This window comes from Mesoplodon bidens, assembly GCF_964165515.1.
Source record: "Mesoplodon bidens genome assembly, chromosome: X".
Taxonomy (NCBI): domain Eukaryota; kingdom Metazoa; phylum Chordata; class Mammalia; order Artiodactyla; family Ziphiidae; genus Mesoplodon; species Mesoplodon bidens.
In genome coordinates, this window is record NC_138163.1 from 125187265 (window position 1) to 125207043 (window position 19779).

Below are 19779 nucleotides of genomic sequence, written 5' to 3' on the forward strand. Positions count from 1 at the left end.
GTCAAGAAAGTTTGAGAATTATGCACTTAAGAGAAAGAAAAGAAGTGGTGAGCTTATTTTATAGTTCCCACAAGGGCCACCAACTGGCATGTTGGCCCAAACAGAGTAGTTGAAAACTAAAAAAGTTGCTTTGGGGGTGGATGGAACAGAGAAGCAGCTTGTAACTGGCCACTCCAGGAAGATGCCTCCTGCGACTTGGTTGTCCCTCATTTGGGGAAAGTTTATACTTTAAGACTCTTTTTAGCATATTTTCTGAAATCAAGTTTTGCACAAAGTTAGCAAGTCTAGAAAAGGCTGCCCAAGACAATACACTAGTTTGAAAAGAAGATTTGATGTTTCACTAAACAGGAAATACCCACTAGAACAGCACCTTTAAATATGCAGAATGTGAGTATTCATCATCTTCCTCAAATCACTACAGCTATGTTTGCTCAAATAAGCAACAGCCATTTATACCTTTTTCTGTCTTTTGGGGATGCTTAATATTTTGCATAAAGAAACATTCTGAGATAACCAAAGTTTAGAATAATGCGTACACTAAAAAAGATTTTGAAAAATTGGAACTTTCAAATTAGGAAAATATTAGCAGCTCCCACTTTCGAATTTAGACTTTTTAAAATTCACAAATACTATATAAAATTCAAAAATAAAATATTATAATGGGGATTATAAACACTGTAATGGGAAAGGCAATAGTATTCGATGGATAGCTTAGCATTCCACTGTGCAATGAACAATGATTTAAAAACTAGTGTACTGATTCCATTTGGGGTTTTAGCAAAGCCTCTTACCCGGAGCCCATGGAAGCGAGGATTACTGTAGAAGAGCTTCATTTGCTCAGGTGGAAGTGGTCCTAGCACCTTCTGAATAGTAAAAAGTTGGTCAATTTCACTTTCTCCAGGAAATAAAGGCTGTCCATCACTAAGCTCCCCAAGAATACAGCCCACGGACCACATATCTACAGACTTGCCATAGGGAGCTCTGAAAAGCAAAGGGAGAGATTATCTTGGCAACTGAAGAAATAAGTTTTAATAATCTCCAAATTATTTTGAACAGATTCATGATTTAAAGCATATTTGGGTATTTAAGGAATTAAAAAATACCACATAGACAAAAGTGAGGCTGAAAGAAAGGAAGTATGAATATCAAAGTACAACTTCAGAACACAAGTGAATAGATCTATGCTAATAAAGCCATCAGTTTAATAAAAATTTAGTTAGTATACACTGATTTGAAATCTATTCACATCCAGATATATTTTGAATATGAATGGATTAATAAACCCTAAATACAGCACGCATGTCTGATGAGTTACCATTCACTTGGAGAACGAAATGCTCCCAAGAAATGTATTTTCTAGGTAATTATCCTTTAGCTCTCTAAATGTCAACAAGTTATACTGATCCATTTTTTGAGTTCAGCCTATTAAAATGTACCACTGACTTATGTGTCTTCTTATTATTATTATTTTTTTTTTTTGCTGTAAGCGGGCCTCTCACTACTGTGGCCTCTCCCGTTGCGGAGCACAGGCTCCGGACACACAGGCTCCGCGGCCATGGCTCGCGGGCCCAGCCGCTGCGCGGCATGTGGGATCTTCCGGGATAGGGGCACGAACCCGTGTCCCCTGCATCGGCAGGCGGACTCTCAACCACTGCGCCACCAGGGAAGCCCTTATGTGTCTTCTTAAACAACAAACACTTAATATTATTTAACCTCTGATTGCACAGAGTCAAAACAGCTAAGATTGTGCTAAACGCTGTTGGATTATTTACTTCAATCTATTTATACCCTTTGTTTACAGGGCTTTATGACAGGCATTTCCCTCAAAGCATTTTTTCCACTTCTTTAGGGACTTATAGCTATCTTCCAAGGTCTGAGTTTACCAGAGGGCTTTTGGAGTACTACTGTTGCTAATCAGCTATACATGAAAATCGATGTATCCCCAAAAAAGCTTTACATGTATACCGCAATATCTATAGCCTTAAGTCAAATTACATAAAGCAGATTAAGAAATCATATTTTTCTTTATTTTCAAACATAAATTATCTAGTTTTTAAGAAGGGAAAGCCAAAATAAAATATCTGGAAAAAAAAGGAATTAAAATTCTAGAATGCCATAGTGCTATAGTAGTAATATAAAACTTTTAACAAATACTCTAAAGCACTTTTAACATAATACAGAATATGTTTCTAGGATAATAAATCATTGTAACAATAAGTCAATATTTTATTTATCTCATTTCCTTCCATAAAAACCCAAGAACCATACTAGGAAACTTCATTTAGATTTTTTTGGTAGCTTGCTGGGAAGGGAAGGATACTGATCTTTCTTTCATACAAGTATAAGAAAGACAAAACTTGTGCTAGATGGAGAAAACTATGGAAAATCTTTACATACCCACCATAAGCTATTTTTCTTCTGTCAACTAATCTGAATAATTTATGCAGCTGTAGCTACTTTGAATGTCAAGGACAAAGTCTTGAGAATGTACAAAAACCTGTAAATTCTTCATGTTAACCAAATATCAACTGATTTCAATGGGATTTTTATACAAATAATATGGTTCTTCAACCAGTACTTGACAATCATTTAATTACTAATATTCAATTTGGCTCAAATTAGTTGGAGTCCCCATCTACTTTTGGTAGCTCCCATATAGCTCTAAACATAACTCAGTTTATGAGCTATAAAAATAGCTCAGTTTTCCAGGAGGTATTATTAGGCAGCAAATACTCTCCGAAGTTTCATAATAAGGCTGTCCTCAGAATGAACTCCTCAGGGACATCTTATAGACAAAACCATATTATAATGAGTCCCTCTACTTGAATCCTCAGATGGGGTTCTAAGAATGATTTACTTCGTACTCATTTCTTCTTTGGCAAATCCTGTCCAGGAATTTCAAACTCCCAATCCCTCCCAAAAGAATGGACAGATGAATGGACTACACATTAGAGTGAGTCCAGACAGAGGTACACAGAAGAAACATAAGACAACACAAAAGAAAATCAATCCTAAATCCAAGTTGAAAAATGAGCACAGAAATTCTAAAATCTATCCACACAAGGAGGGATAATAAAGTGACTAGCCACCATTTATTTCACAGGATGAAGCACACAAGCTTTTGATTTCAAAAAAAATGGTAAAGCTTTCAACAACCAACACCAATAACTCTTATAGGCTCTAGGTCAGCAATGAAACAAGAATTAACACCAAATGGTTGGTAGACCCTGGGAATTCAATTGTTAACTTCAAAATAAATCCTCAATGAGAACCTGCTGCATAGTACAGGGAACTCCACTTCACTGTACAGTAGAAACTAACACAACATTGTAAAACAATTATACCCCAATAAAAATTTTTTTTAAATAATAAAAAAATAAAGAAGATCAACTGACCACAAGTGTAAAAAAAATAAAAATAAAAATAAACCCTCAGTGGTGGTGGTGGTGGTGGTGGTGGGATGAACTGGGAGATTGGGATTGACATATATATACACTAATATGTATAAAATAGGTAACTAATAAGAACCTGCTGTGTAAAAAATAAATCAAATAAAATAAACCCTCAGTGAGTAGCTTAAACATAGTCATCATGATCTTCAGAAGAAATACAGAAATTTATATTTCTATTATATAAGAAGTACCTTTATTTATTAAAATTTTTTTAATTGAAGTATAGTTTACAATGTTGTAAAAAATATCTTTTAAAAATTAAATTTCTCATGTCCCCTAGATGCATGTATGGCACACTAAAGAAAAGAGATGAAACCTATAATAATTCATGCACTGGTCATCATTACCACCATATCTAATTTTATTTGTAGAGTGTGTCTTCTACCTCAATTCTTTGATGGTCCCAAAGAAGGAAATACGATCTAGGAAAAATAAGAAAATACTACAACTACGATAGGTAGAGAATTATTAGTGAAACTATGTGATGGAGATCAAGACTACAGGTCCTTTCTTAGGTTCTAAAGTTAAAACATATTAAGAGGAAGAAGTATCTTATCAGAAAATGCTTTTCTGGTGTTGACAGGTGAATGAAATACCACTGAAAGTGGAAGGGTGGCACAAAGTGGATGGATGTGGCAGTGTTGCTGAGAAAATCATCAATGTACTAGTCTGGAAAGCCATTTATCATCGAACAGGATTTACAATGTTTGGAAGGAAAATAGCAGTTGGTTCAATATTTACAGAAAAGTGGCTAGGCATAAGAGATACTCCATAAGTATCTGCTGAATGAATGAATGAATACACGAACAAACAGATAAGCCGGAATGTCAAACTCTGTGGATATCCACATTCTTAATGTGGAAGATTATTAACAAAGATGGCAGCAATAATTCCCCCCATTTCCATACACCTGCCACTTTCTAATGTGACTCTGCCACTCCTCCCATCAAGAGGCGAAGTTTATTCCTCCATCCCTTGAATCAGGGCTTAGACAAGTAACGTGCTTTGGCCAATGAGGCAAAAGTCATGCAAAGAGGCTTGAAAACCACCTTTGCTTTTGGGCTTGCCCTCTGCTCAGGGAATTCTTCTGCTATTATATGAAGAAACTTGGATTAACACACTGGAGGATGAGTTCCCATGGAACAGAGATAGTTTGTCCCAGCTGAGGCCCTAAACCAACCAGCCTCCAGATGACCTGCTGACTGTAGCTACATGAGCAACTCCAGTTGAGACCAGCAGAAGAATCATCCAGTTGAACTCAAAACAGCTGACTCCCCCCACCCAATGGCACCCAGAATTGTGAGCAAATAAAATGGTGCTTGCTTTATGTCATTAAGTTTTTAGGTGGTTTGCTATACTGCAATAGGTAACTGGCATTTAATTAACTCAAGTTCTTATCTTCCACAGATAATCCCAAAGTTAACAATAGAGGATCAGCAAATATGTAGATGTCATTCTATTCTGGGAAGGTAACTCACCCAAGTAAGAGTTCTGGGGACCGATACCACCTGGTGGCCACATATTCTGTATAATTAGCATTATTGCCTTCTGATAGATTCCGAGCAAAACCTGAAAGATAGCCAAGCCCAAAGGTGTAATTTTGAAAAAGAATTAATTTCATGTTGACAAAATATTTCAGTGCTATTAATACCTTAAAGGAACATCAAAAGAATATAATGATTGTTACTGAATGGGCTGTTTATTAACAGTGTCCTTGTCATTTAAAAAAGTTAGTCCATTGTTCATTCGTCAATTAAAATATACAGTGTATTCACTACAAAACCAGTCTCTCCTCTCTGATAAAGAAATCTATGTTTTCAAAGTCATTGCATGCTTTTATAAGCATTCAGAGCTTTTCCAATAAGTGTAAATCTTAGAAACAAAATGAAGACTCCACAAGAGCCAGAAGTCAAAGCTAAATTAGCATGTCGCAGAGAGTCATTAATTCTGCTATGTGGGACCTTAGATAGTATTTGTATATCTATTGGTGCTGATCAGCTCTGGCCATTATGTAAACAACTATCGGTAGGGTTTGGCAATGATGGAAACAAAGCAAGCTAAAATGATTTTTATCTCGTAATGTGACTGAGAAGCATATTAGGGATATCTTAATTACCTTACAGACTCTGTTGCTACCCACCCCCCGCAAGTAACAGCCCTTTCAAAAGGTTTTGGGGCCACAAAATAAACTGGCAAGTAGGTTAATTACCCATCTAACTCACCAAAAGCAATATAGGTTCACTGTAAATAGTTACAGAGAACCAGAATATTAAAATTAAAGGTAAAAGTTAAGGTGTATGTCAGTTTCAAGAAATAGAAGATAGTGTTTCTTAAAGTGGAACAGTAAAAAAATAAAAATAACCACAGCAAAAACAAACCCCCTAACTTCAGTTCATCAACACTTCTTTATAAGACATATTTGGAAGAAATATTCATATTTTTTACTGGGATTCTTCAAGCCAGACAAAGGAGCTACACACTCTGGGAGGGAAAACAATCAGGAGGTTCTTGGTGGGGATGTGCAGGGCACAGAACGCCACATGTGGGGCCGTCATGTGGAACTTCCTGACCGTTTAAAGCTGTCTTTTCTTTAAGAAATAATGCTAGACTAAGGATACTTTTTTCCTATTATTAACCATTCTATATGCATCTTTTTTATTTATAACTTGCTTGAAAAATTTCAGCTCCTAAGTACTTCTTAAGACGTTTAGGTACAGCAGGACTCTTCTTTGCAATATTTTTTAAAATTAATTTATTTTTATTTTTTTGGCTGCATCGGATCTTAGTTGCAGCACACAGGCTCTTTGTTGCGGCACATGGGCTCCTCTCTAGTTGTGGCGTGTAGGTTTTCTTTTCTCTAGTTGTGGCGTGTGGGCTCCAGAGTGCGTGGGCTCTGTAGTTTGCGGCACGTGGGCTCTCTAGTTGAGGCACGCGAGCGCAGTTGCTGTGGTGCGTGGGCTTAGTTGCCCCATGGCATGTGGGATCTTAGTTCCCTGACCAGGAATCGAACCTGCATCCCCTGCATTGGAAGGAGGATCCTTAACCACTGGACCACCAGGGAAGTCCCCCACTGAACATTTAAAGGGAATAAACGGAATCATTCTAAAAATGTCTTTTAACCTTACAGATATATAACTATTGCATATATACAATACATATGTATTTACATAGTTATATTTTCAGTGTTTATGGTTATGCCTGAAACAATTTCTATCAATATTTAAAATATTAAAAAATTTTTTATCCTACTCAAGCCAGAAGGCCATAGTGGTATTTTCTGGAAAATTCTTTCTCTGAGGTCATTAAGTACTGGGCTTATGAATATATGCACATGCATGTATTTGCTTTGAATTCTCATTAAACTAATACTGCATGATGCATTTTTTTAAATAGTAGACAATACTATTCAAAGAGAGAGTAGAACTCTTCCCACAACCCATTTTTTAATATACAACCCAATAGAATGTTCATTTGCTAATTTAAGTCAAAAGATAAAAAATACTTTTAATACACCTGTAAAAGCTACCTAAGTGCTCTATTAAATTAATTCTGTACTTACAGGGCTCCATTTCTTTTTAACTTACCAAAGTCACACAGTTTCAAAACATCATTGTGGCTGATTAAGAGATTTTCTGGTTTTATATCTGGAGTATCAAGATTAATAAACAATTATTAAAAAATGTTCCATGTACTGCTGATTGACACTGTTAGAGCACTGTAATGGCACCTAATTAGAAATATCCAGAGTAATATGAATAGAAAATTGTGGCAATGAAAAGCAGAGTAACACATTTTATGCTGGTACACAAAAGTTCCAATTAAATTTTTTTTTGAAAAACATGCAGACCACCATTTCAAAAATATTTTTCCCCTTAAATCTTAAAGGCATTAATTGGATCTCTGAAAGGAATTAAAAAATGATTAAATCTAGGCTAACACATTTTAAGGAACTATTTTTACTTTATAAAATACTAATAATACAAATTTTTGGAGATAGACTATAAACTGTTTACACCCACAAGATACTTTAAAAACACATATGAGAGTAAGTAGGTAGCATTATATTTACTGGAGAAAAAAATACAAGTAAGATACATTGTTTGTTATTATTTTCTGTATAATTTCTATATTTATATATCTCTTTAGGCTTTCTATGATGTGGTTCACAGTCATAAATGTCTAGTGCTGAAGCTATGATAGATGAGTTGAGATAAGATTTCTCATTTATTCCGTGGATCTTTTGAAGATGTGGTGGGAGTTAAGCAGTAGAAATACACAGAAAATGCAGTTTAATTCGCTCCCTTTGGAGGCATCTCACAATTCTATTTTTAGAGTACCCATCATCTATATTATATGGTAGAAGTGAAAATGGAGAAAGGGAAGAGGTAGGAGTGAGATCTGTAGATTTCAGAATCAATTCACAACCATTAATTCACTATACACTTAAGCAAATCACAGTATCACTATGGAAATGCAGCTAAATCAGTTTCTTAATATTCTCAAACTGTAGCAGAGACTGTTATTAGAATCATTACCCTAGACACTAGATGTCCAGGTGACCAAGACATCCCTCCATGCTGCCACCAACCTTCATAACGTAACTGCTATGAAAGTCAAATGCAAGAGAAATACAAACTGTCTCTTTCCAGAAATAACAGGAGTTGCCATTCTTCACATGACCTTTAAGCTATTCTTAAAGTGAGGCTTTTTTTTTTTTTTTGCGGTACGCGGGCCTCTCACTGTTGTGGCCTCTCCTGTTGCAGAGCACAGGCTCCGGACGCGCAGGCTCAGCGGCCATGGCTCACGGGCCTACCTGCTCCGCGGCATGTGGGATCTTCCCGGACCGGGGCACGAACCCGTGTCCCCTGCATCAGCAGGCGGACGCTCAACCAGTGCGCCACCAGGGAAGCCCTATACCATTTATCTTTTCCTGATAATCTCTTGCATTCAAGGGACACAAATTGATACAATAATGAAGCTAAAAGATGTTTGTCAGAAAATGTTGCAGTATCCACTTATCTTTGAATTATCAGACAAATGAATACTACATTTTAATTTATCTAAACAGGCACATAAGGATATCACTTTAAAAATACCCTCACTTTGGGCTTCCTTGGTGGCGCAATGGTTGAGTGCGCCTGCCGATGCAGGGGACAGGGGTTCGTGCCCCGGTCCGGGAAGATCCCACATGCCGCAGAGCGGCTGGGCCCGTGGGCCATGGCCACTGAGCCTGTGCGTCCGGAGCCTGTGCTCCGCAACGGGAGAGGCCACAACAGTGAGAGGCCCGCGTACAGCAAAAAAAAAAAAAAAAAAAAAAAAGATAAATGGTATAGATTAAAGATCTTGCTGAGCAAGTAATTTCCCTTTTACTGCTATAAATCACCCACTTCATGGCAATAAAGGACAAAATAGAACAGTTTATGGAAGTATAATCATGGCCTTTATGCAAGGGTGATCATGCCTACAACCTGCAAACAGTGGGCACTTTTCATGAACAGGTAGGGAAAATCAGGAGGTAAAGGTACATACTAGAGATCTTGGTCTAAGAGGAAATGAGAAGTGACTGTCAATGGGGGCCAGTGACTTAGCACCACCTCTAAAGCCTGATTCTGGCTTGTTTCACATTACCTGCTCTATCTGCAGGACCAAAAGGCAATGGAGAGGGTAGTTCCCCCAGCAAGTAAGCTTCAAAGTTTCCATTTGTTGAGTTCATTTTATCACTAGGTGCTTCTGCTATTGAAAGCGGATCTGGTTTTACAAACACAGAGATCTCACCATAATATCCAAATAAATGTGCAGTCCATCCTTTTGATGATACAAAAGGAGACCTGGAGCCCAAACAATGTCTCATATCCTATACTTTCAAAATGTATTTAATTTAAATGGAATGTCAGTGCCTGTGTGAAATATTTTGTTAACTTTATTTGATATTTTAATATTTTCCATTTCAAAAATTCCATACTTACCGCGATGAACAATATCATTCTTATGGCACCAGTGAATAGCTTTGATTAGCTGATAGATATAGCTTTTTACTTTTTCAGGTGGAACTCCATTTGGCATTTCTTCCAGCAATTCAAGCATATTCTAAAAATTAAATAGAGAGCCAATGATCTCCAAAATTAGGTGGCCCATAAATCATGTATTAACAATTTAAAAAAGCACCTTGGACAATAATTCATCTAATACACAGCATGCATTTTTAAAAAATTGTTTCGCTTTCCATCTACAACCTTTCTCGTGAAGCAGCATACTGTATTAAATCAAGGTTCTCTTTTAAGAAAAATTCCATTTTTACTACTCCCCAATGCTATCTCAAATAATAACCCTGTGCACTTTTCACTCTCCCTAAAACCGATCAGGCATCATTTTAGCCTAATTTCAAGGGAAAAACAACACAAAGTAGAGAAAAGACACTGTAATGTATAGAGGAGAGGGGAAACAGTCATTTTAACAGTGCACTGTGCATCTCAAATAGAACTTTGCAATAAAATCAAGCCTTGAAATATTTCTGGGAGACCTGGAAAATATTCTTAAATGATCCCTAAGGTTAGCAGTGATCAATATAATCAGAACAAATATTTAAACAGGCTACAAAATACTGTTGAAATAAATATTCACAGACTCCAAACAAACCAATATTCAAAAATCTTAGTCTGGAGTCAGAGACCATTCTAAAACTCATGCACATTTTTTAAGTAGAAATTCCACTTAACCAATTTCTGCTAAATTTCCAGATTAACTAAATATTCTCCATTCCCTCCATAAAGCATAAGACTAAGGTCTACAGCATGATTAGAGCTTATTGTTTGTAGATGACCATCTAGGACAGCAGTTCTCAAAGTATGATCTGTGGATCTCGGAGGAGGGGGGGTCTCAGAGGACCCATGAAGTCAAAACTATATTCATGACAGCACTCAGTTATTTGTCTTTTTCACTGTGTTGGTATTTACACTGGTGGCACAAAGCAATGATGGGTAAACTGGTGGCACCTTAACATGAATCAAGGCATTGGATTCTTCAATGCCACAACTTTACAGTTAAAAAAAAAAAAAAAGAAAAAGGCCAATTTTAGTAAAGGATGTCTTTGATGAAACAGTAAAAATTATTACTTTTATTAAATTTCAGTGCTTGAGTACATGTCTTTTTAGGAATCTACATGATAAAATGAGGAATACGCATAAAGCACTTCTGCTGCATATCAAAATACGATAGCTGTCATAGGGAAAAGCACTTGGGTAACAGAGTTATAAACTGAACTAGTCATTTTTCATCGGGTACACCAATTTTACTTGAAAGAATGACTGATACACAGGCATTTATGTTAACATGTTCATTTTTAAATGAATTAATATTTTTATATTGCTCAGTTTTGACTTCTAATATGATAAATATTAATAGATAAAACTCACATAAATATAAAGCTCTTAGGGTTCCCAATAATGTTAAGACTGTAAATGGAGTCCTAAGATGAAAAAGTTGCTGCTCTACTACAACTTTACAATGTTGTTCCCACCAGTCAAGTTGTATTCATATAAACAATCAGTTGTTTATAATACTCCCATATGTATTTATAACAGATGAACTTGCTATTTTAATATAATTAAATATCATATAAACCAATGAAATAATGTTTTTAAAAAAGACATTTGCTGTTTACAAGAAAACGAAGTTTAATACTTTGAAAAGACGTAATAAAGGAAAGCTACCACACATAATGCTATCTAATCGACCATGAGTCCAACAACTATAAAACACTGGCAAGGGACAGTGGTGTGGTACAGATTCTTCACTGAAACTACTTTGCAATGTTTTTTTGTTTTTTAACATCTTTATTGGAGTATAATTGCTTTACAATGGTGTGTTAGTTTCTGCTGTATAACAAAGTGAATCAGCTATACATATACATATATCCCCATATCTCTTCCCTCTTGCGTCTCCCTCCCACCCTCCCTAGCCCACCCCTCTTGGTGGTCACAAAGCACCGAGCTGATCTCCCGGTGCTATGCGGCTGCTTCCCACTAGCTATCTATTTTACATTTGGTAGTGTATATATGTCCATGCCACTCTCTCACTTTGTCCCAGCTTACCCTTCCCCCTCCCCATATCCTCAAGTCCATTCTCTAGTAGGTCTGTGTCTTTATACCTGTCTTACCCTTAGGTTCTTCATGACCTTTTTTATTTTCTTAGATTCCATATATATGTGTTAGCATATGGTATCTGTTTTTCTCTTTCTGACTTACTTTACTCTGTATGACAGACTCTAGGTCCATCCACCTCACTACAAATAGCTCAATTTTGTTTCTCTTTATGGCTCAGTAATATTCCATTGTATATATGTTACCACATCTTCTTTATCTCTTCATCTGTCGATGGACACTTAGGGTGCTTCCATGTCCTGGTTATTGTAAATAGTGCTGCAATGAACAATGTGGTCCATGACTCTTTGAATTATGGTTTTCTCAGGGTATATGCCCAGTAGTGGGATTGCTGGGTTGTACGGTATTTCTATTTTTAGTTTTTTAAGGAAGCTCCATACTGTTCTCCATAGTGGCTGCATCAATTTACATTCCCACTAACAGTGCAAGAGGGTTCCCTTTCCTCCACACCCTCTCCAGCACTTATTCTTTGTAGATTTTTTGATGATGGCCATTCTGACCAGTGTGAGGTGATACCTCATTGTAGTTTTGATTTGCATTTCTCTAATGATTAGTGATGTTGAGCAGCTTTTCATGTGTTTGTTGGCAATCTGTATATCTTCTTTGTAGAAATGTCTATTTAGGTCTTCTGCCCATTTTTGGATTGGGTTGTTTGTTTTTTTGATATTGAGCTGCATGAGCTGCTTGTATATTTTGGAGATTAATCCTTTGTCAGCTGCTTCATTGGCAAGTATTTTCTCCCACTTTGAGGGTTGTCTTTTCGTCTTGTTTATGGGTTCCGTTGCTGTGCAAAAGCTTTGAAGTTTCATTAGGTCCCATTTGTTTATTTTTGTTTTTATTTCCATTTCTCTAGGAGGTGGGTCAAAAAGAATCTTGCTGTGATTTATGTCAGAGTGTTCTGCCTATGTTTTCCTCTAAGAGTTTGATAGTGTCTGGCCTTACATTTAGGTCTTTAATCCATTTTGAGCTTATTTTTGTGTATGGTGTTAGGGAGTGATCTAATCTCATACTTTTACATGTCCCTATCCAGTTTTCCCAGCACCACTTATTGAAGAGACTGTCCTTTCTCCACTGTACATTCCTGCCTCCTTTATCAAAGATAAGGTGACCATATGTGCGTGGGTTTATCTCTGGCTTTCTATCTTGTTTCATTGATCTATATTTCTGTTTTTGTGCCAGTACCATACTGTCTTGATTACTGTAGCTTTGTAGTATAGTCTCTTCTTTCTCAAGATTGCTTTGTCTATTCGGGGTCTTTTGTGTTTCTATAAAAATTGTGAAGTTTTTTGTTCCAGTTCTGTGAAAAGTGCCGTTGGTAGTTTGATAGGGATTGCACTGAATCTGTAGATTGCTTTGGGTAGTATAGTCATTTTCACAATGTTGATTCTTACAATCCAAGAACATGGTACATCTCTCCATCTGTTTGTATAATCTTTAATTTCTTTCATCAGTGCCTTATAGCTTTCTGCATACAGGTCTTCTGTCTCCTTAGGTAGGTTTGTTCCTGGGTATTTTATTCTTTTTGTTGCAGTGGTAAATGGGAGTGTTTCCTTAATTTCCCTTTCAGATTTTTCATCATTAGTGTATAGGAATGCCAGAGATTTCTGTGCATTAATTTTGTATCCTGCTACTTTACTAAATTCATTGATTAATTCTAGTAGTTTTCTGGTAGCATCTTTAGGATTCTCTGTGTATAGTATCATGTCATCTGCAGTGACAGTTTTACTTCTTCTTTTCCGATTTGGATTTTTTTCTTCTCTGATTGCTGTGGCTAAAACTTCCAAAACTATGTTGAGTAATAGTGGTGAGAGTGGGCAATCTTGTCTTGTTCCTGATCTTAGTGGAAATGGTTTCAGTTTTTCACCATTGAGAATGATGTTGGCTGTGGGTTTGTCATATATGGCCTTTATTATGTTGAGGTAAGTTCCCTCTGTGCCTACTTTCTGGAGGGTTTTTATCATAAGTGAGTGTTGAATTTTGTCAAAAGGTTTTTCTGCATCTAATGAGATTATCATATGGATTTTATCCTTCAATTTGTTAGTATGGTGTATCACATTGATTAATTTCATATATTGAAGAATCCTTGCATTCCTGGGATAAATCCCACTTGATCATGGTGTCTGATCCTTTTAATGTGCTGTTGGATTCTGTTTGCTAGTATTTTGTTGAGGATTTTTGCATCTATGTTCATCAGTGATACTGGTCTGTAGTTTTCTTTTTTGTGACATCTTTCCCTGGTTTTGTTATCAGGGTGATGGTGGTCTCGTAGAATGAGTTTGGGAGTGTTCCTCCCTCTGCTATATTTTGGAAGAGTTTCAGAAGGTTAGGTGTCAGCTCTTTTCTCAATGTTTGATAGAATTCGCCTGTGAAGCCATCTGTTCCTGGGCTTTTGTTTGTTGGAAGATTTTTTTTTTTTTAAGCGTTTTGGTTACTTTTAGTTAAAGAGAAACAGCCTTTTCCAAGGGCAACAAAGTGAACTCAAAGTCAGATGGAAACAGGGTGTGTGGGCTTCTCACAATCTCTTGCTCCATAAACCTGGATGTGATTTTCCTCCTGGAAAATCAGGTGCGACTGGCCAGCAGAGGGATGACTTTGGTGGGGTAGGTGGAGCTGCAGCCGGATTGGTCTGAGAGGGCTCTAAGGTGACTTCCATATGCCAGTCAGTTGACATGATTAACGCTATTACTCTTGAGGGGCATTAAATTAAGGAATGACGCAGGGAGCCAAGAGAGCAGCTTATTTGGTTGGTTCTCAATCACAATCAGGAAATAGTCTTTATCTGGTGCAACCATAATTTCATTTTTCTTGGAGCGAATTCAAAGGAAGGTGAGGTCATTCTGGGGGTCAATTTCACGCATGGTGCTCCGGGCTTTCTAGATGATGTTGTGCATGAGGTTGGCGTACTGTGTGGTGTTGGGATTGTCCATGATGCTCTTGATGGGAATGCCTTCTGTGTTCACCACGATGATTCTCTGCACACCCTTCTGGTTCTGAAGTCGCTTCAGTGTCTCCTCCACCTCTGCCATCTTGGACCGATCCAGTAGCTCTGCATCACCAGCCCTCAGCTCAGTCCCTGTTGGAAGATTTTTCATCACAGTTTCAATTTCCTTACTTGTGACTGGTCTGTTCATATTTTCTATTTCCTCCTGGTTCAGTCTCGGAAGGTTGTACTTTTCTAAGAAATTGTCCATTTCTCCCAGGTTGTCCATTTCATTGGCATATAGTTGCTTGTAGTAATCTCTCATGATTCTTTGTATTTCTGCAGTGTCAGTTGTTACTTCTCCTTTTTCATTTCTAATTCTCTTGATTTGAGTCTTCTCCCTTTTTTTCTTGATGAGTCGGGCTAATGGTTTATCAGTGTTGTTTAATTTCTCAAAGAACAAGCTTTCAGTTTTATTGATCTTTGCGATCGTTTCCTTCATTTCTTTTTCATTTATTTCTGATCTGATCTTTATGATTTCTTTCCTTCTGCTAACTTTGGAGTTTTTTTGTTCTACCTTCTCTGATTGCTTTAGGTATAAGGTTAGGTTGTTTGAGATGTTTTTTGTTTCTTGAGGTAGGCTTGTATTGCTATAAACTTCCCTCTTAGAACTGCTTTTGTTGCATCCCACAAGTTTTGGGTCGTCGTGTTTTCATTGTCATTTGTTTCTAGGTATTTTTCGATCTCCTCTTTGATTTCTTCAGTGATCTCTTGGTTATTTAGTAGCATATTGCTTAGCCTCCATGTGTTTGTATTGTTCACAGTTTTTTTCCTATAACTGATATCTAGTCTCATAGCGTTGTGGTCAGAAAAGATACTTGATACGATTTTAATTTTCTTAAATTTACCAAGGCTTGATTTGTGACCCAAGATATGATCTACCCTGGAGAATGTTCCATGAGCACTTGAGAAGAATGTGTATTCTGTTGTTTTTGGATGGAATGTCCTATAAATATCAACTAAATCCATCTTGTTTAATATTTCATTTAAAGCTTGTGTTTCCTTATTTATTTTCACTTTGGATGATCTGTCCACTGGTGAAAGTGGGGTGTTAAAGTCCCCTACTATAACTGTGTTACTTTTGATTTCCCCTTTTATGGCTGTCAGCATTTGCCTTATATATTGAGGTGCTCCTATGTTGGGTGCATAAATATTTAAAATTGTTATATCTTTTTCTTGGATTGACCCTTTGATCATTATGTAGGTGTCCTTCTTTGTTTCTTGTAATAGTCTTTATTTTAAAATCTATTTTGTCTAATATGAGAATTGCTACTCCAGCTTTCTTTTGATTTCCATTTGCATGGAATATCTTTTTCCATCCCCTCACTTTCAGTCTGTATGTGTCCCTAGGTCTGAAGTGGGTCTCTTGTTGACTGCATATATACGTGTCTTGTTTTTGTATCCATTCAGCCAGTCTATGTCTTTTGGTTGGAGCATTTAATCCATTTACATTTAAGGCAATTATTGATATGTATGTTCCTATTACCATTTTCTTAATTGTTTGGGGTCTGTTATTGTAGGTCTTTTCCTTCTCTTGTGTTTCCTGCCTAGAGAAGTTCCTTTAGCATTTGTTGTAAAGCTGGTTTGGTGGGGCTGAATTTTCTCAGCTTTTGCTTGTCTGTAGAGGTTTTAATTTCTCTCTCAAATCTGAATGAGTTCCTTGCTGGGCAGAGTAATCTTGGTTGTAGGTTCTTCCCTTTCATCACTTTAAATATGTCTTGCCCCTCCCTTCTGGCTTGCAGAGTTTCTGCTGAAAGATCAGCTGTTAACCTTATGGGGATCCCCTTGTATGTTATTTGTTGTTTTTCCCTTGCTGCTTTTAATATGTTTTCTTTGTATTTAATTTTTGACAGTTTGATTAATATGTGTCTTGGCATGTTTCTCCTTGGATTTATCCTGTATGGGATTCTCTGTGCTTCCTGGACTTGATTAACTATTTCCTTTCCCATATTAGGGAAGTTTTCAAGTATCATCTCTTCAAATATTTTCTCAGTCCCTTTCTTTTTCTCTTCTTCTCCTGGGACCCCTATAATTCGAATGTTGGTGTGTTTAATGTTGTCCCACAGGTCTCTGAGACTGTCCTCAGTTCTTTTCATTCTTTTTTCTTTATTCTGCTCTGCAGTAGTTATTTCCACTATTTTATCTTCCAGGTCACTTATCCGTTCTTCTGCCTCAGTTATTCTGCTATTGACCCCTTCTAGAGAATTCTTAATTTCATTTATTGTGCTGTTCATCATTGTTTGTTTGTTGTTTAGTTCTTCTAGGTCCTTGTTAAACGTTTCTTGTATTTTCTCTATTCTCTTTCCAAGATTTTGGATCATCTTTACTATCATTACTCTGAATTCCTTTTCAGGTAGACTGCCTATTTTCTCTTCATTTGTTAGGTCTGGTGGGTTTTTACCTTGCCCCCTCATCTTCTGTGTGTTTCTCTGTCTTCTCATTTTACTTATCTTACTGTGTTTGGGGTCTCCTTTTTGCAGGCTGCAGGTTCATAGTTCGTGTTGTTTCTGTTGTCTGCCTCCAGTGGCTAAGGTTGGTTCAGTGGGTTGTGTAGATTTCCTGGTGGAGGGACTAGTGCCTGTGTTCTGGTGGATGAGGCTGCATCTTGTCTTTCTGGTGGGCATGACTGCATCCGGTGGTGTGTTTTGGGGTGTTTGTGAACTTATTATGATTTTAGGTAGCCTCTCTGCTAATGGGTGGGGTTGTATTCCTGTCTTGCTAGTTGTTTGGCATGGGGTGTCCAGCACTGGAGCTTGCTGGTCGTTGAGTGGAGCTGGGTCTTAGCGCTGAGACAGAGATCTCTGGGAGAGCTCTTGCTGATTGATATTATGTGGGGCCGGGAGGTCTCTGGTGGTCCAATGTCCTGAACTCGGCTCTCCCACCTCAGAGCTCAGGCCTGACACCCGGCCAGAGCACCAAGACCCTGTCAGCCACACAGCTATGTGTCAGGTTAGCCCGCTTCAGGGTAGTAGAGGCCAGGGTGAGACCTTGGAAGCTGATGGGGAATGAGGCCGACTCCTGGTCCAGGACAGGGCGCAGATCCAAAGGAGGTGGGGAGGGCGTGTCCTAGGAAACGATTGGGTCAATGTGTCCAGGCTGGGTGGGGGTGGTGCTGGGGAAAGGGAGGCCCAAGGATCTGGATCCAAGAAACTGGATGATATTTTCTCAAGATTGCCAGGGCCACGAGTCAGGAATCATCATGGAGAGAAGCCAAGGACAGCGCCAGGATCACACAGCTGGTAAATAATGGAGTTTGGCTTAAACTCAGGCCAGTCATCTCTGAAGCGCACATTTTTGTACCCTTATTCTATGCTACTCTCGAAGATTCTCAGCTGAAATAGTCCTGCCCCTGCTTCCTCAGCTCTTTCTGCTTTCCTCCATCCCAACGTGCACAATAATACATTGCAATAAACTGTTTACTTGCCATTCCTTTGCAATGTTTTTAGGTTTTCACTTCACTTTAAAGAAGCTGACACAGGATATCATTGATACCTTATGGGTAGGATGTATGTAAGAAAACCCATCAGAACTCCAACCAGAAGATCAATACTCAAAAGGCCTTGACCCTGCCTCTAAAGAGAGTGTGGAACGTGAATGTATATTGATACGTTTTAGGTTAAAACAAAATGTTTAAAGTATATATGCATCATTTTTTAGTGGTTATCCACTCAAATTGTCTTTTTCAATTAACAAATGCACAGGAGGTCCCAAATGCACAGGAGGAATAAGAAGGCTTTGTAATAAAGAACGTAAATTTTATGTCTCATTTCATATTCAACTCTAAATTCCTGAGTTATAGAGAGGAATGTCCCCCAATATCCATTCTTCCCTTACTAGAGTAATACAACTTGTAAGTGGATGCCTAAGTGTCCAGAATGAAGAGTACATTTTCTTTCTGCCTTGCAGCTAGTGTGGCCACGCAACAAAGTCCTGGCCAATTGGATGTGATAGCTGGAGCTCCATCTTGACCTTGAGGACAAATTTCAGGGGTGGTAGAGCAGAAAGGCAGAAGCAACCTGGGTCTCCTATGGCTGTGGAGCAGAGTTACCATACCCGCCTACCTTTGTATTTGTACCTGAGAGAGAAACTTCTATTTTGTTTAAGCCACTGTAATCCTGTGTCTCTGTTACAACCCCCTACCCCTGAGAGTATCTTTCTCCTTGCCCTCTTGAGACTCACTGTCAACCGTTAGGTACTGCCACTGATGGGAGGGTGATGGTCACCTTCCACTGAAAAACCATAAGGCCAGCACAAGAATCCCAGGCTTGCAGGTCAGAGGACTGGAGTTCCAGTAGCAGCTCTGCCACTTACCAGCAGAGATTGCAGACATTACATAGTGTCTGATACACAGAGGTAATTTCTCCATTTTTCATATGAAATTGTTATTAACCATGAACAATCACCATGAGTAGAACAGAAATAAAAAAGATAACTGAAATAGATCTGTCAGAATTTTATTATTTGGTAGTGAAAACTGCAAACTGCATGATTATTTTTGACAACTAAAAAGTAAGCATCTGATTTTACAGCAATCCTTTTTCATAACTTTTTAAAAAATATCAAACTTCAGCTTTATTTTGGTGGGAAGTACCCCTTAGCAAAACACCTAAATTGACACAGAAAAAGAAGCCTTTAAATAGATTTTTGAAAAGAAACATAAAACAGTGTTTTAAAACAACAAAGAGCCTTGTAATATTTTTTCAAGTTTTGCTTGTAATGAAATCACTATATATATATTAATTAGAAAAATAACTTGTAAAGGTTGAATTAATTAAAAAGCCACATTACTGGTCACCTGTCTTGGCAACACTGCTTTCCATTTTGTGATGATGATGCTGGTGGTGATACTGTTATTTATGACATAAAAAGCACTTGGGAATTGACTAAAGCAAAGATAAACCTCTCCAGTCTTAATCTTCTTTAGATAATAACAGGAAATCAGGAGGATCCACCTTTCCTCAGGAAGGAAACCTCTAAAAGTTCTGTCTGACTCCAGTTTATTCTACTCTTGTTAAGGCACTTAGTTCTTGACAATAACCACCTGTGATAAGTCAGCTGCTGTCCAAGAAATTCATAGGCACACAATATTGTTTACGGTATTGGACATTTGCCCTTAGGTCATATGATTAAAACTGTCACTACGAGTTAACAATTAAAAAAAAAAATTGAAGCAATTACAGAGACAACT

The 19779-nt window shown here is 37.6% G+C and overlaps 1 protein-coding gene and 1 pseudogene across 4 annotated transcripts in view; both read right to left on the reverse strand.

The window, feature by feature from the left end:
- The window catches only part of CDKL5 (cyclin dependent kinase like 5), a 187525-nt gene that overhangs the window by 40920 nt on the left and 126826 nt on the right, over window positions 1-19779 (reverse strand). For all 3 annotated transcript variants that reach the window (XM_081222836.1, XM_081222834.1, XM_081222835.1), the window contains 4 exons: window positions 9419-9539; window positions 7037-7096; window positions 4931-5021; window positions 792-981 (listed from right to left, as the gene is read on the reverse strand). In XM_081222836.1, coding sequence (XP_081078962.1) covers window positions 792-981; window positions 4931-5021; window positions 7037-7096; window positions 9419-9539 — 462 coding nt within the window. The remainder of the gene's footprint in view (window positions 1-791; window positions 982-4930; window positions 5022-7036; window positions 7097-9418; window positions 9540-19779) is intronic.
- Window positions 13794-15547, reverse strand: LOC308609031 (annotated as a pseudogene). The gene has a single exon. The product of its transcript is annotated as an uncharacterized misc_RNA (transcript).